General features: G+C 41.8%; 1 protein-coding gene across 2 annotated transcripts in view; it reads right to left on the bottom strand.

Moving 5' to 3' along the window:
• Cfi (complement factor I) overlaps positions 1-13,579 on the bottom strand; it is a 58,902-nt gene extending 45,323 nt beyond the window's left edge. For both annotated transcript variants that reach the window (XM_023710083.1, XM_023710084.1), the window contains exon 1: positions 13,405-13,579. In XM_023710083.1, coding sequence (XP_023565851.1) covers positions 13,405-13,461 — 57 coding nt within the window. In that variant the 5' untranslated portion in view covers positions 13,462-13,579. The remainder of the gene's footprint in view (positions 1-13,404) is intronic.
• Between the last annotated feature and the right edge of the window lie 3,979 nt (positions 13,580-17,558).

Raw genomic sequence — 17,558 nt, 5'->3', positions numbered from 1 at the left:
TTTTTTTGCGGAACCGGGCATTGAACTCAGGCCCTTATGCTTGCCAGGGAAGCACTTATTCCACTGAGCCGTCTCCCCAGCCCCTCATTTTATTTCTTAAGGGAGACAATACAATGCTTACACATGTGAGTCTGATTTATTTCACTTATGAGTATGGTCTTGAGTTGTATCCATTTACCTATAGAAGTCTCCAGTTTATCCTTCTTTATGGATGAGTATTACTCCATTGTATAAAAAGACCACATCATTTTTATCCATTCTTTGGTTTAGTTGGTGAGCTTTTGCATTGTTTTCAAGATTTAGGTATTACAAACTGTGCTGCTATAAACATAGGCACGCATATGTCACTGTGATAGGGTGCTTTTAATTCTTCTAGGAAGATCGAAGCCATTGGTTATTCAAGAGATACAAACTAACACTGAGATTCAATCTCATCCCAGAGAGAATAGCTATCATTAAAAAAAAAAAGAAAGAAAGAAAGAAAAGAAAAAAAAAAAAAAATCAACCAATAGCAAATGCTGAGCAGGGCTGTGGGGAGAAAGGAACACTTCTCCATTGTTGCTAACTTCATTCTTTCAAAACTCAAGAGCAACCACTGCAGCTGTTAACTATTGTAGCCACTCCAATAGCTACTAACAACACAGGTCTGTTTAAATTTTAATTAATTAAAATAAAATTTAAAAAGAAACTTTCTCCAGGCAAGACAGAGAACTAGAGACCAGATCTGCCCTCCAACCGAAGCAATTATCACATAAAATTTAGGAAGAGGTGGTTGTCAGGACACAGGACCTCAGGCAGTGGAGGGCAGCGATTGCCTGGAGCTGGAGACAAGGTGGCCCCGCTGGCAGGAGGTGGCCCCGCTGGCAGGAGCTGCTTCTACTGCTGTGTGTGGTTGTGGGCACAGGCTGAGCAGGGGACTCCCTGAGCTAAGCCCACGGTCAGTGAGAGGAGAGTCTGAGGGAACAGCGCAGCTGTAGCTCACACCAGGGCTCCCCACAGAGAGAGAACACTGCAGCTCTGCAGGAGGTCCCCAGAGCCGGGTGCAGGGAACCACCTGTAATCCCAACACTCTAGGAGGCTGAGGCAGGGGGATCACAAATTCCAGCCCCAAATGGGCCACTTGGTGACTTAGTGAGATCTTATCTCAAAAAGAGGGGGAGGGCTATGGATGTAACTCAGTGTGAAGACTCCAGGTTCAATCTCCAGTATGTGGGGGTGGAGGAGCTCCTTAAAGTACTGAGCTGAGTGTTCAGCAGCTCCTGTGGAGAAAATTGCCAGAGGCTGGGAGTAGGGAGCCCGGACAGACTGTGCAATGACACCACCAATCCTGAAACAGGGCTGAGAATTGGGCTTGGTCTCAATATTCAATCTAGAGAATTTTGAACTCACAGCAGAAAGAGGAGTGAGCAGGAGGGTCTTGGTAGACGTCAGAGGCATGGAATACTTAGCCCCAGAGCCAAGCCGTGTGGTGATCCCACCTGCGACAGCCTGAGGCAAGGTCTGAAGGCTCCAGGGTTTCCCAGTGAATACAATGCATCCCAGAACAAAGTGTTGTATATTTACAGGATCAACAACAACAACAACATGTGGCTTTTTATAAAGGTAAAATTCATGATTTCTACCATATAATTTTTTTTTTTTTTTTGGGTGGGACCAGGGATTGAACTCAGACCCTTGCACTTGCCAAGGAAGCACTTATTCCACTGAGCCATCTCCCTGGCTCCTCTACCATATAATTTTTAGAAGTCCTAAAACTAAGTACGCTAGAAAAGATGACCCATAATAGGGATCAAAACCAGTAGAAATATATCTAGAATTTTAACGTAAACTTTAGAACAAGAAGGCAGGGAAAGCAAAAATTATTATTCTATATGTTGAAAAAGTTAGACATTGGCCATATAAAAAAGACCCAAATTGAAACTTGGGGATAAAAATGACAATGTCTGAGGTTACAGTAACACACTATATGCAACTAACAATGGATTAAACTTTGCAGAAGAAAAGATTGGCAAATAGCAATAGAAATCACTCAAAATGAGATAGAAATTCTGTGTTTTTGGCAGTGATTTCTTAAGTACAACAAAATCACAGGCAACAGAAGACCAAGAGGACAAGTGAGACTACATCAATCTAACAATTTTCTTCATACCAAAGGATACAACCAGCAAAATAAAAAAGAAACATACAAAATGGGAGAACATTTTGCAAACCATCCTTTTGATAAGGGGTTAATATTGGTTTATTTAGCTCATAGTTTATGGAGATTTCAGTTTATACTCAGCTGGCCCCAAGGCAGGGCAAAGTGGCTGAGGGTTAACTGTTCGTAGTGGTGGCAACCCCAAAAGCAACAAGAACCAAAAAGGATGACAAGTAGGCCTCTTTGCCTCCTTTGTAGTGTGTGCAGGCTGCCCGCCCTTGCGCAGGTGTAGCACTCACACCTGCATTAGACAACGAACCAATCACAAACCCTAGGTTCAGCCCCTTCTGAAAAGCCTGTGCCCCATGACCGTATGAGGCTTTTGGAAGACAAATCATAACCCCAAGGAAAAGCAGCGTAAATAAAGTACAAGAAGTGAAACAAAAACTTAGCAAGGGTGCTTTAGAATTTTTAGAATTTTAGATCTTTGTAGAGATCTCCAGGTATAGACTCAGGGGCAGCTGTAAATTTGAAAAGTAAAAATATGCCCTTCATTGGACAAAGTAATCCAGGTATACACAGGACATTACAAAATGTGGAAGAAGGGGCCAGCCAAATAGCTCAGAGGATTAAAGTGCTTGAAAGCAGGCTCAGGGGCCAGTGGTTCAGTAGTAGCCGTACCAGCCCTGCTCTCAGGGCACACTGAGATGACAATTGAGACTGGGTGTGGTGTCATGTGATTGTAATCCCAGCTCTTCTTCTGAGGCTGTAAACAGGTTGATCACTATGAGTCAGATCTAGTAGTGAGAACCTGAACACCCTGTAGACCCTTCCCTAAAATTAGAAAAAAAAAAAAGTGGAAGAGCCCTAGGGATACCAGCATTTCCAATGGTTGAAATTGACTTTCAGTAGCAAGGACCAGGTTCAAGAAAGAAAGGGACAGTGAAAGACAGAACCACAAACCACTTCCTGGTAGCTTCAAAGACTCAAAGGCCACTCTTGAGCTTGCTGTGAGGAAGAACTGAATTTATGGTAAGTGGCCCTTGGTTCCAAGCCCCAAGTTCTAATAGGGGAACCTCTCTAATTCACCTACTACAAGCAGGAGGGCCCCTGGAGCAAAGGGTATCCCACCCTCAAGTCAGATTCATAAAGCATAGGCAGTGAGTGTGCTGGAGGCGGGAGATGGCTTGTAGTGACCAAGAACCATGAAGCCCAAGAGCCCCTCTGACCTCACTGTTCCTATCAAAGTCTCCCACCTGGAGACCCTGGTGACTGTGATGTGGAGCAAACTCTGGACTTTCTAGTTAATATGAGGTTCACTTATTCAGTTATGAGCATTCAGCTTTCCAAACATTCTGAAGAAACAATGCTTTACAAGGACAGATTTAGAAAAAAATCACTTCTCTATCTTGACTGACAAATAAGGACATACTGAAAGCCTAATTTCCTTAAGTGCCCGGATGTGTTCTCTTGTCATTGGGATGAGTTGCTGACCAAATTAAATGCCAGACTTATCCTGGTGCCTGGGTAAACAGACCTTGCAGGAACACCTGCACAGGCTCGAGTCCTCTAGGAAGTACTGCTGAAACAAACTGAGGAACCTCCTGTGGAAATTCTGACAGAGGTCTTAGGAAAGTAAGGCTGGATCTCTGGGTGGAAGGAAGGCCATGACAAAGGCAACACTGCATGTACATTAGAATTTGCCCTCCAGGTAGAAAATCTCATATGTGAAAACAGTACTCACTCAGGGAATGAGCTGGCTTGGCCCTCTGTTGGCCATCCTGCCTCTTTTGGACCACACATATCCTTGCTGGTTTCCACATAGCACCCTAATTTTGCAGGTGTAAAAGTGAAATGCAAAGGAGCATCATTTTGCATAAGACAAAGAGCAATTAACCAGATTGTGGAAGACAACCACCTAGTGGTACCTAAACTTTTATACTTTGCTTGTCACCTTGTTTCTTTTTTTGAGTTAATTTTATTGAGAAAGAAATAACAATGAGACAGTTTCAAAACAGGTTAGGAGGACAGTTACAATAATTAATACATTGCATATTGTTGTCTTTGTAGTAGTTATTCATAGCACAAGATGTAGACAAGATATCATGTCTAAACACTATTAGTAGAAAACTTTTTTCTCATTGAACTAAGAGAAAGTAACTATATATGTATACTATTCTCTCTCTCTCTCTCTCTCTCACTATATATATATATATATTTTTTTTTTTCCACTACAAATTGGTCCTTCATTTCTATCTCCCTTTTCTGTTTGATTTTGTCAGAGATGGGTATTCCATTGCCATTCAAATATTGTAAGTGTGTGAATTCAGCAAAATAATCCAATATAGTCCTGTAGTCCTTAATAGTAGTGGGTTATCTGCAGAACTGGCAATGTCAGAAATTGCTGACTTAAGCCTTTTACAGCTCAGTATATTAATGTGGCTTTACTTTTTATACCTCTTGTTTATACTTTTCTGCTGGATGGTTAAGACCAAGATAAAGCAAGACCCATATAACTAAAAATGTAACTTTTATATCTGATAAGGTCAGTCAAATCCCCTCAGGATAGCACAACTAAATGGAAAATGAGAACTTAAAGATTAGACAATGAAGCAAGGGCAAGGAGAAAAGCTAGGAAACATGACAGGGGCAAACCATACATTTATATACACAAGATGGTTAAGGCAATGATCCTGAGAATCTCCATCAGGTTTTTGAAACTAGCAGTTAAATGGTGGGATTCTCACCCTGACTAACTAACAATATGTGCTGATACCTGTGAACTAAGCAACTGTCATCTTGTTTGGAGGTTTCAGTTGGTTCAGAGTTCTGGACCTCAAGTACACATTTTGTTGTATATGCAAACCTAATGTTGTTTTGAAAGCAGCCTTGACCTTAAATCCAGCCATTCTGCTTCCCACTGATGCTAAAGAACCTGAACATAATCATAGCTACTGCTATGGTTTGTGTCTAGTTGTCCCCACAAAGCCTCATGCAGTCATGGGACAGACTTCTGGAAACTGTGATTAATTCATGATCCAGTGCTGAGATTATGGGTGAGAGTGCTGTGCCCATGTCTTAGTTACTCTTCTCTCATTGCTGGGACAAATACCCAACACTCAAAATGAAGGAAGGAAAGGTTTATTTAGCTCACAGTTACTGGAGGGTTCAGTCCATACTCTGCTGGGTCCAAGGCAGAGAGAGGGGCACATGGCAGAGAGCAACCTTTCATGGCAGAGACAAAGAGCAAGAGCAAAAGGGAGGGGTTGCAGCAGCTCAAGCAGCCAGCTTCTCTTCTCGCCTTACATTGTAATACAAATTACCTGCCCCAGGGTGGGTACAGCATCCACACCCACAGTTATCAATCATAAACTCCAGAGGCTGCCCCAAGACTGCATGAGGCTTTGGAAAGACACCTAGACACAAGACAACAGCCTGCCCTGGGGAAGATAGCCTGGATGCCATATAAGGGAAGGAAAGTCTTGCTTTCTTGCTGCTTTTGCTGTTTTTCCCCTCTGTGAACTGCTGCCCTCTGCCATGTGCCACTCTGCCTTAGAGCCAACTGATTATGGACTGAAATCTCCACGAACTGTGAGCTAAATGAAGTTTTCCTTCCCTAATTCTGGGATCAGGTATTTTGTCCCAGGAATGAGAAAAAAGTAATTAAGTCATCTAGATAATAGAATACATTTATTCTAGCAAACCTGATCTCATAGGATCAGGAGAATTCAGGTCTTGCCATTGGAAAGTGCAGATGTTTACAAATGGGAGTAATTTTTATAGAATAAGGAAATGTGAAACTGGGTGTGGAGTGCAATCCCATCAAGAGACACTAGACTCAGTAGTCTTTCCATCAGGACTCTGCCCAGAAGGCAGATCTTGTATCTGTGACAAGGGTCCTCATCTAGGCAGGGACTAGGGAATGCCTAGTATGTTTTCCATGGTCTACATTCTGGGAGCCTTTTCCTTGTTGTCGCTGGTGGTGATGCTAGGGGATGTACTCTGGGCCTCATACATCCTTGTTTTTTTAGGGAAGGGCCTACAGGGTGTTCAGGGTCTCACTACTAGATCAGAGTCGTAGTGATCTGCCTATGTTCAGTTTCCCAAGAGCAGGGATTACAGGCACATGCCACCATGCTCAGTCTCAGTCGCTGTCTCAGAGCACCCGGGGGGTGGGGCTGGCACAGCAGGCCCAGGGATTGAACCTCTGGCCCCAGCACCTGCTTGCGGGCACTTTAATCTCCTGAGCTATTTTTCCAGCCCCTCATGCGTTCTGTGAGCATCATTTACACTGAGTTGTGCTCCCTATCTCGTGGAGTCATTTGGAGAGAGAGGTCTGCTAAGCATATGCGAAAAGAAACTGAGGATGCTGAAGATGTCTTAGAGCTTATCTTGGAGCTGAAATTGCTGTCTATTGTCCATTATTCAGGACATGAGAATTACCAGACTATTAGATCACAAGGAAATAACGGAGCACATCAGGCTGCAAAGCCAGTGGCCAGGCCTACCCAGCCTAAGTTCTCACTAATGTTCCCGATTCTCGATGTGGATTTAACAAAATACCACCTAAGCATTCCCTAAAGCCTTAGAAAGGGTGAGGGGATGAGGATTTGAGTGAGGTCCTAACTACTCCCAGGATGCTTACTGCAGACACTCGAAAGAAGGATGGATTTGTAACAACAAGAGGGCGTTCTTGTCTCTGAGCACCTTATGGAAGATGTGACAAAACAAAATTGGAGGGATGCCACTGTTCAGCAGGTGCACAAGAACTTTTCAAAAGGTGGGTCAAAGATACATGGAAAGTGCCTAAAATAACTCCAAAACAGGGCCACTACCCATAGTAAAGGAGTTCAGTCCAGAGACATCAGAGGTGGGGAAGACTGGCAAATTGACTTCACTACGATGGCAAGCACCACTAGGACTTCCGGGTACACACTGGTATGTGTGGAGACTTTTACTGGTTCAGTAGAGCTTCTCTTTGTTGGTCTGAAAAGGTTTATGAAGATGCTAAAGTCTTACTCAGGGGCCAAGGAGATGACTCAGTGAAATAAGCGCTTCCCTGGCAAGTGCAAGGGTCTGAGTTCATTCCCCAGTTCTGGAAAAGATGGCCATGTTCATGTTTATGTGAGAAAGATGGCCGCAGTTGTGTTTGTTACCCGAGGCAGAGTCACAAAAAAAAAAAAAAAAAAAAAAAAAAAAAAAAAAACACCTTACTGAAACAAATAATCCTGGCTTGCAGGCAATCCCAGCACTTGAGAGGCTGAGGCAGGAGGATTGATGTGAGTTCCAGACCAGCCTGTGCTACAAAGTGAGCTCAAGGCTAAAAAAAGAAAAAAAAGAAAAAAACAAATCTAGGGCTACAGCTCAGTGGCATAGAGCCTTCCCGGAAAGCAGCAAGTTCTGAGTTCAATTTCTGGTACCAACAAATAAACAAATAAATAAATAAACTTCTTGGAAACTTCAATCTACTGGCAAAGCAAGAAATGATAAAGCAGATTATTGACTATTTCAAATGTTTCCCAAAATGTTGTGAAAGCTTTGCTCCAAATTCCTGATATCACTGCAAAGTGGTGAAACCATTAAGAGCTGAAGCCTGGTGGAAGGAAGTTAGGTCACTAGGAACATGACCTTGGTGGATGTTGGGACCTGGCCCTTCCTCTCTCTCCTTATGCTTCCTGGTGGCCATGAGCTGACCCCTGGCCCCTCATCCACACACTTCCACCATGATGTACTATGTACCTCAGGCCCAAAGCAGGATTCAGTGATGATGAAATGAAACCTCTGACAGCATGAGACAAAACAGATCCTCCCTCCTTACAAGTGCATGATCTCAGGTATTTTGTGACAATGATAGAAAACTACCACACTCGTAAAAGGACTAGCTAAAATTTGTCAAGAAACCAGTTTAATTGGGGTAAAGCATTACCAGTTGCTTTGCTTCAGATGCGGTGGCCTCTTGAAGTAAATTTTAATTGAACCCTATGAAATGTTGCACACTCCTTGGGAACTACTCTAAGTGCTGTATGTGAGTTTGCGGTTAGCAAGCTGATGTTTCCTACAGATGACTCTAAAATTAGTAACAAGACAAGGATGCCCACTATCACCACTCTTTATCATTGTAGGTCTAGATACTTTAGCCAGAGCAATTAGATGAGAAAAAAACCTAAAAGGAATAAGAATAGGAAAGTAAGAAAATAACATATCAGGGCTAGCAAGATAGCTCAGTAGACAAAGTGCCTGCATAGGTAAGCTCAGAGACCAGGATCAATCCTTGGCACCACATGCTGTGCTGGCCCCACCCACTGGGTATGCTGAATCAGCCACTAAGACCGGGGTGGTGATGCACACCTGTAATCCCAGTGCTGGGGAGGCTGAAAACAGGAGGATCAGGACAAGTCTGAGCTGCGTAGTGAGACCCTGTACCAAATACATGAAAAAAAAAAGTAATTATTTGTGGATGACATGATACTCTATGTAGAAGACCCCCGAAAGTCCACCAAAATACTTCCAGATTTAATTAGTAAATTAATCACAGTGTAGCTAGATAGAAGTCAACACTCAAAAAATCAGTAGCATTCCAGTACACAAATAACAAGGTCACGGAGTGAGAAGTCAGGGAAACTGCACCTTTCACAATAGCAAAAAAAAAGAAAGAAAGAAATACTTAGGCATCAATCTTATGAAGGAAGTAAAAGACTCCTACATTGAAAATTACATTACTCTGAAAGAGGTGATTGAAAAGAATATCAGAAAATGAAAGATACCTCTTGCTCTTGGCTAGGAAAAACCAATAGAGTGAATATGGCCATACTTCCAAAACTGTCACACAAATCTAATGCAGTCCCAATCAAAATTCCAACAGCATGTCTCACAGAATTAGAGAAAACATTCCTAAAATTCACATGGAACCAGAAGAGATTTAAAATAGCAAAAGCAATTCTGGACAACAAGGGCAAGGAAGGGTCATCACAATCCCTGACTTGAAATTGTACTACCACACTACTGTGATAAAATCAGCATGGTACTGGCAAAACCACGGACCCGGGGCTCAGTGGAACTAATTAGAAGATGCAGAAATAACTCTAAAGACCATCTTTCCTTTGGCAAACAGTCCAAACACAATCACTGGGAGAAAGATAGTCACTTTAATAAATGGTGTTGGAAAAACAGGCTTTCCAGATGCTAACGATTAAGGCAAGACCTATATCTTTCATTATACACTAAGCTAAAATAAAAAAGAATCAAAGTTCTAAGTATTAAAACACAAACATTAAATCTACTGGAATATAGAATAGGTAGTGCTCTTGAAGACATTGGCATAGGTGAAGATTTTATGAATAAAACCCAATCACAAAGAAGTATCAGAAACAATAAACAACCTGGCTCTTATGTTATATAAAAGGCTTTGACTTAGCTAAGGAAAACAGAAACAGAATGAAGGGACAACCCACAGTATGGGAAAACGTTTTTGTCAGCTGGTCCTCAGACAAAGGACTAATATTTAGAACATATAAAGAACTAAAAAAAAATAGCCCCCAAATTTAAAGACCCAAACCAAAAATAAGCTTCTGAAATCAATATATACTTCTCAGTAGACTTTTTTTTTCTTTTGTGGTACTGGGGGTGGAGCTCAGGACCTTGCACTTGCCAGGCAGGTGTTTATGCCATTGAGCTATCTCTCCAGCCCCAATATACGTGTCTCAAAGGAAGCAATACAAATGGCAAATAAGTATGTGAATATTACTGGTCATTCAAGAGATGCAGATTAAAACAGTACTGACAGGGCTGGGGAGATGGTTCAGTAGAATAAGCGCTTGTCTGACAAGCCAAAGGGCCTGAGTTCAATCCCCAGTTCTGCCAAAAAAACAAACAAACAAAAAAACAAACCAGTACTGAGATTCCATCTCACTCCAGAAAGAAAGGCCATCATCAAGAAATCAACCCAGTCTTTTGAAAGGAGCAGTTAATGCTTAATTTTTTTTGCTCTTATTGTTCTTCCTCTTTTGAATTTCTTATAACTTCCTTGTTATTGTTATTGCATTGTTTTGTTTTCTTTAAATGAACCTTACACATCTATATCTGATAATCTGAACAACTAATTTGAAGGTAGCCTTTATGTAATACAGCAACTATTGTTGAATTCTTATTACTTTTTTAGGGAAATTTTGTATCATTCCTAATGCTATTTATTTTTTCTACTATTATTTTGTATTCTTTAAAAATAAACAATTTTTTAGAAAAGAAATCAACCCAATAACAAATGTGCGTGGAGTTCTGGGGTAAAAGGAACCCTTCTCTATTGGTGGGAGTGTAGACTTGTGCATCCACTGAGGAAATCAGTATGGAGAGTTCGAAAACCTAGGCCTACAGGTTCCATTCAACCCAGCTAGTCCGCCTTCTTGGCATCCTCCCTGCTACGGCTTGTGTCTGGATGTCCCCCCAAAGCCTCATGCAATCATGGGCGTGGGTTCTAGAGCTTGTGATTGCTTCCTGGTCTAATGCTAGGGCTGCGGGTGTGAGCGCTACATCTGTTCTGGGCCAAGCAGCCTGCATACAATGTTTGAAGGGAGTGGAAAAGGCTGGATGCTTCTCCTCCCCGCCCCCCCCCTTTTGCCCTTGTTGCCTTTGCTGTCCTCCAGGCTGTGAATGGTTGCTCCTCTGCCACACCAGCCTGTCTTGGAACAGGCGAGTATGGACTGAAACCTCCACAAACTCTAAACTAAAGAAACTTTTCCTTCCTTAAAGTGGGGTATTGGGTATTTTGTCTCAGCAATGAGAAAAAAAGTAACCAAGATACTTCCAAAAGCATTAAAAACATCATATCACAGCAACATATGGACACCCATGTTTATAGTGACACAGTTTATGATAGTTCAATGTTGGAAGCAACCCAAATACCCATCAACTGATGGATGAATAAGATATATATTTTTTAATATAATGGAGTACTACTCTGTCATAATGAAGGATTGAAGATAAGATAGGTCTACATAAATGGATGCAGCTTAAAAGCATACTCTGAGATAATTTTTTTTTTCTTTTTTTGCAGAACCAGGGATTGAATTTGGGTCCTTGCGCTTGCTAGGGAAGTGCTTATTCCACTGAGCCATGTCCCCGACCCCAACTCTGAGATAAATTGGACACATATGTTCAGTTACTGTATGGCTTCTTTGGGGTGAGAAACAGAAAATGTAAATAAAGACCAAAATGTATAATAGATATTGGGAAATGGGGAAAAAATGTTCAAATGAGAAGGAAACAAGGGAAGGGGAGGATGAAGGGAAGGAAGGGATGAGGAAAAATGGGAAGAAAGCTGTTGTAAATAAGGAGAGGAAGGGGGTCCTGGCCCTAGCTCAGTCCTTTAAGTGGCTGCTTCCACAAAGCTGTCAGCCTCAGGTTGCTGGAGTTCGAACCTCACAACTCTCCCGCTGGCCAAAAGTGCCCTGAAGGCATGCGAGGAACAAAAAAAAAAAAAAAAAGGAGAGGAAGAGGGGCTAAAGTTACAGGGAGGGGAATGGAAAAACAAAAGAAGCAAGCTATATGATGTTCAGGTACAAATTCCTTATGATGAGTGTGATCATTGCTTATATCTAATGATGTACCAATAAAAAATAAAATTGAAAAAAGAATTGTAGCATATGTAATTCTGAATTCTCAAGTAGTTTTCTTTAAATGGATGCTTCTACAAGCATTAGGACAAAATATTTCTGGAATGGCACTTCAAAATACCTTGTCTACAAAGGCTGGCATTGTCACCAGCTACTTTAATTTTAATTTTAATTTTTTGGTACAGGGTCTTGCTATGCAGTTCAGACTTGTAGTAATCCTCCTGTTTTCAGTCTCCACAGCAGCTGGGATTACAGGCGCACACCACCAGCCTGGACTCCATCACCGGCTCAGCATGCCCCGGGGATGGAGCTGGCGCAGCTTGTGGTACCAGGGACTGGTACCCCAGTCCCTATGCTTGCCTAAGCAAGTGCTTAGTCTGCTAAGCTATCTTGCCAGCCCTGTCACCAGCTACTTTAAATGTCCTAGACATTTCTGACCTGAACTGCCCCCTTGCACCCTTGTGTCTGTGTGTCCCGTCGGTTCTAGCTTCCTTTTTGGTCTGCACAGCCTGCACTCTGATCATAGGCCTGTACTGCTCCAGTGGAGCCCAGCACGTTTGCCTGGGTTTGTGCTTGGTGCTTTCCCCATCTGAAAGGCATTACTCCTCGCCAAAGATCAAATCTAATCTAGAATTATAGGTTCAGTGCAAAGCCCACTTGATCCATAATCTCTTCCTGACCTCTTGCCATTAGATGATTTGTCCTCTCATTAAAGTCCTTTATATTTGTGCCAGTTTGGACAATCAAAGATATACGGATGGCTCATGCATGAATTTGGGGCTTTAGGGTGGAGTGAAAGCATCCATCATCAGGGACTTTGAATCTGGTCATCCCTGCACTAGGCATGTGTGCTAGGAGGCTCGCAATGCAGGGCAGCGGCAGTGAGCCGCACCACAACTCAGCCCTGGGTGTGTCGATAAACCTACAGTCCATGCAGTGTTGTGCTGTCGGCGCGGTTCGGGTATTTTGTCTTGTGCTGGGCCACAGGATGTCCACCCCTTTCAGCACAGTGTTCAGTGAGCTGCACGAAGCCTCAGTGCTCCTGCAGGCTGCTCTGTGTGTTTTGAGCAAGTGCAAGGAAGGCAAGGCTGCCCCGGGATGTTCAGTTGTGTTACATGCACTTTGGATTTGGGACCTCTTCAATCCTTGATGGGTTTATCGGGGCAAGACCCTACCCTAAATAAGGAATATCTGCACAATTCTTAACATTCCCTTCCTTTGTGTTTGCAAAAGTAGTTTAAACTTTACCTGTGACTTCCTGTTGACACATTTATATCACCTTCCTGCACCTTCACTAAATGGTTACCAAAGGCCAAGGTCAGTCTTACTATCTTCCCAGCACTACGCCTCAACACACAGCAGGAACTTGGTAAATGTTTGTTGATTTAATATGACAGTAAATTATAGCCTCATGTAATAAAATGCTTGTTCCATTCAATGTCTATGTATACATAGAAACATAAAAAGAATGATTTTCTTAAAACTTTTAAATCAGAATATTTACATAAGATGAATATTGTGACTTACTATATAATAGAATTCTTGGAAACTGAACTATGTACTATTAAGTGTAAATCATATCTGTTAAGATTTTTTCTATTTTTCAACAATCTTTAAATTTCTACTAAGTATAGTTTGCATAACGATTGAGTTACTTACCTCGCAGGAAGTTAAGCAGAAGCTCAGAAATAACAAAGCAGCATGAACACGCTTCATGTTGGAGGTGTTCAGAATCCGTGTCTCTGCAAAAGACTGGCCATCCCAGGGTCTTCTGAAACTTAATTTTTAACCTCTGAAAAAATATTTAAAAAGAGCAAGCTTCCTACACAGCTTTGTACTTTTGAACTCTTAAAGGATTTGGCTAAAATCCAGAGTTTTACGAAATGTGCTTTTCCCAGAAAGTAGCTGAGAAAGGCGGCCAATCAGCAGGGTTTCCTCTAAAAGCCGCAGAGTGACCCGCTGGGCTGAGGAACAATGCCTCAGTTCTGTTTTCCAGGGGAAACACAGAGCACTCTTGAAACAAATTTCTTTCTCTTTAATGAAATTACATTTTGCTCCTTAAGTTTAAAGACTAGGAGATGGTAAGAATAAAGATATATCATTGAAAATACTTCTAAATATATGGAAAATTCGTTATACTGTTTTGAATTATGTTCTCTGAACACAGTCATGGGGAGTATGGTAATGTGTCTTTTACTATAATAATTTTTTAAAAATTTAATTCACCATATTTTTCTCACATTGTGGAGTCCTCTATAGTTTCATTGTTGCAAAATATCATACTTGTTGACAACTAATACATATTTGCATGCTATTGCAAATAATGTTATTTTAACTTCGTTTTTGTTGTTGATTGTATTTAGATTGGACTCATGGTGATTTTCCCGTGTTCAGCCTCCCAAACTCTGGGATTACAAGCGTGTGCCACCATGCCTAGTCTCGTCTCTGTCTCAGTGCACCTCGGGGGCAGGGCTGGAATGGCACGCCAGGGGTCCAACCCTGACCACTGCGTTCTGTCTAAGAAGTCGCTTTAGTCCACTGAGTTATCTGGCCAGCCCATTATTTTAACTTTGAATCAGAAATATCACTGTGAACTATAATTTCTTTCTAAAATTATGTGCCTCCAGCTTTATCCATTGATAGGGTCTGGAAGTCATGGAGTTTAGAGGCTGGGAGATGGCTCAGTGGAATAAGCACTTCCCTGGCAAGCGCAAGGGCCTGAGTTCAATCCCTGGTTGAAAAAAAAAAAAAAAAAAAAAAGATGTTACAGCATGGAATTTAGAGGCGATTGTCTTTCCTGCATAATATTTTAAAAAATTAAAAAGCTCCTTGAAGAAAGTCTGGTCTCACACCTAAGGCAGGCAGTGTACCTGGTAAAGGGGTTAAAGAGAGACATTTATGCCACAAAGCTATTAGACACTGGTTAGTGATACTAACACAGGATCTGGATTGAACAGGATCCCATAAGCCAAAGGTTAAGAACTTTAAGCATCAAAAAGGAAAATTTTTATATATTGAAATAAACTATTTTCTAAAGTGAAGGACTTCACAATTGCTAGTTGCAGGATTAATGACAGACCGAGCAAGTCCCACTTGCAGCACCTAATATGCTCGTAGGTCTAGGTATGATCATCAGTAGCTGCTAAACCATTTGGTGAAAAGCTGGCCAGAACTAACAGATGGGTCAGACCTATCGATCAAAAGGCAGATAGACAGAGCTCTCCTCATGGATGGCCCAACTATTGTTCTTCGTGGAAAGGACTTGGGGACGGGTGAATCTGAATGTGATTAAGTCTTCAGAACTTACCACCAGTTTACAGGGAACCCAGGGAATGAGAGAGCATGATTTGTGTCACCATGGGGCTACAGTCTTGGAGAAAATGGGAAGCGACAAGAGAGTCGTACATGCCATGAAATATAGAAAAAAAGAGAGAAGGACTGAGGCTGTAGCCTAATGGGAGTGCTTGCTTAGCATGTGCAAGGCGTGCAACACCATGGCTTCCTCTGCAACACACACACACACACACACACACACACACACACACCACATTAGATAAAGAGACATGAGAGACATAACAGTACAATGCAATGTAAGTATGGACATGGACCTAGTTTTGATCATCCGTTGGTTGAATCATTTTTTTTTTTTTTTATATTTAGTACAGGGTCTACAGGGTCTCACTATATGGAACAGACCTGTAGTGATCTTCCTGTTTTTAGCCTCTCGAGCTCTGGGATTACACGCATGTGCCACTACACCCAGTCTCAATCACCATCTCAGTGCACCTTAGGGGCGGGGCCAGTACGGCAGGCAGGGGATCAAACCCAGGTCCCTGTATGTGCCTGAGCAGGTGCTTTAATCTGCTGAGCTACCTGGCTGGCCCTGAACCATTAAAATTTTTTGAAAAAAGTATTTTTTAAATAACTTGCAGACAATATATGTTAACTGGATATCATATGTTATTGTTGTGTCTAGTTGTTCCCCCAAAACCTCATGCAGTTATGGGGTGGACTTCTAGAGTTTGTGATAAATTCATGATCCAGTGCTGGGATTATGGGCATGAGTGCTGCTGGGATTGTGAATGTGAGTGCTGATGGGATTATAGGTGAGTCCTGCTGGGATTATGGGCGTGTGTACTACACTGGCCTGTGGGGCGATAGCCTGAATGCAACGTAAGGGAGGCACACTTGCCATTGTTGCAGCTACTCCTCTCTTTCGTTCTTGCTGTTTTGCTATTTTCCCCACCATGAAAGTTGCCCTCTGCCATGTGCGAATGCCTTTGGGGCCAGCCAAGCACAGACTGAAACCTGCACTAAATGTGAGTTAAATAAACCTTTCCCTCCTTGATTTTGGTGTCATCCTTACGTTGGCCAGAATAAACTCTTGTTGTTGTATTTGGTGTATTTCAAGTTGGCCTCTTAGTCAACTATACTTTCTGATCACCTGTGTCTTAAGAACATGACCAACAGTCCAGTGTTGTGAATTTTGAAGGTGAAGTAAGAGATGGAAGCAAATTCTAAGCTTGAGGATTTGTGATGGATGAATAGTGAGGAAGAGTTCCAAGTTACAAATGCAGGCCTGGCTCCAGAAATAAGGAAAAAGCACTTCACTACAAATCATAGTGCAGCAAGAGTTGCTTTTGAGTGGCCTTGGAGGTCCAGAATAAATTATTTTTAATTCACCTTTAATAAAATGGTCCAGAGAGCAAGTTATCGAGTAATAGAGCTTTTTGACCATAAAAGAAAAAAAAAATCCCACCATTATTAGAACCTTTATTATTCTGGCATGCAGAGGTATGAAGAATGAAATGTTAGAACATGATATAATAGAAAAAATAGGAGGGCTTCCCTTTTGGGGTGAGAAAAATTCATGTGACTGATGACACATCACCTGAATACTAAACAGCATCAAATCCCCCAACAACTTCTTATGCAGGCTGACAAGTCATCAGACTTGAACAATGGCAGCATCTGTAAGATTTATAAGCTATGATTAAATTCCAGAAAACTTTTCTGCAATAAAATATTGCTCAAACAAGCAAAGGAAAGGATAAAGTTAATGCCGTCTTCATATTGAGAGTAAAAAGTCTATCTTGGATGACAGATCTATTGATCTCTGCCAATGATGGCTCACCAGTGATGATTCCAATTGGTTTCGCCCCTTCTGAAAAATAAAATTCATCTGTGTTTACGATACATTGCTTGCTTCCCAGAGAAATGCTGTTGTTGGATGCTTTTGGATTTGAAATAAAAAGGTCTGGATGACATAAAAATGGCTAGCCTTGTCAAACACAGGCTATTGTACTCAAGAATGGTTTTAAATAAACTGTGTGGCCATCTCCTGCCACATGCATAAATCTTATGACTTAGTAGAGCATTTGTTCTGGGGGAAGCAGTTGCCATACCCTACAAACACTCAGGCACTCCATAAAGAGGCCCACAGAGCAAGGCACCAAGGCCCCCTGCCTATGGGCCTCCCCCAGATCTCAGCAGGCCCCATCAGGAAAGGATCCAAGATCCTAGTCAAGACTTTGGATGACTGCACTCGTGATCAATATTTATTTTGTTTATTTTTTTTGGGCGGAACTGGGGATTGAACTCAGGCCCTTGTGCTTGCCAGGGAAGCGCTTACTCCACTGAGCCATCTCCCTGGCCCTCTATTATTATTATTATTTTTTAAAATCATATGAACAAGTTGAGGGAGTATCTTCAAGGCCCTAAGAAAAATACTTGGATTCAAAGTGATACGATTCTTAAGTTTAAACAGAAATCTAGTCTTTGGAAAAAATTATATGGCAAAAAGAATCTTGCGA

Source organism: Octodon degus, unplaced genomic scaffold, assembly GCF_000260255.1.
Source record: "Octodon degus isolate 3935 unplaced genomic scaffold, OctDeg1.0 scaffold00016, whole genome shotgun sequence".
NCBI classification, from domain to species: domain Eukaryota; kingdom Metazoa; phylum Chordata; class Mammalia; order Rodentia; family Octodontidae; genus Octodon; species Octodon degus.
This window is presented reverse-complemented; position numbering and strand designations above follow the sequence as displayed.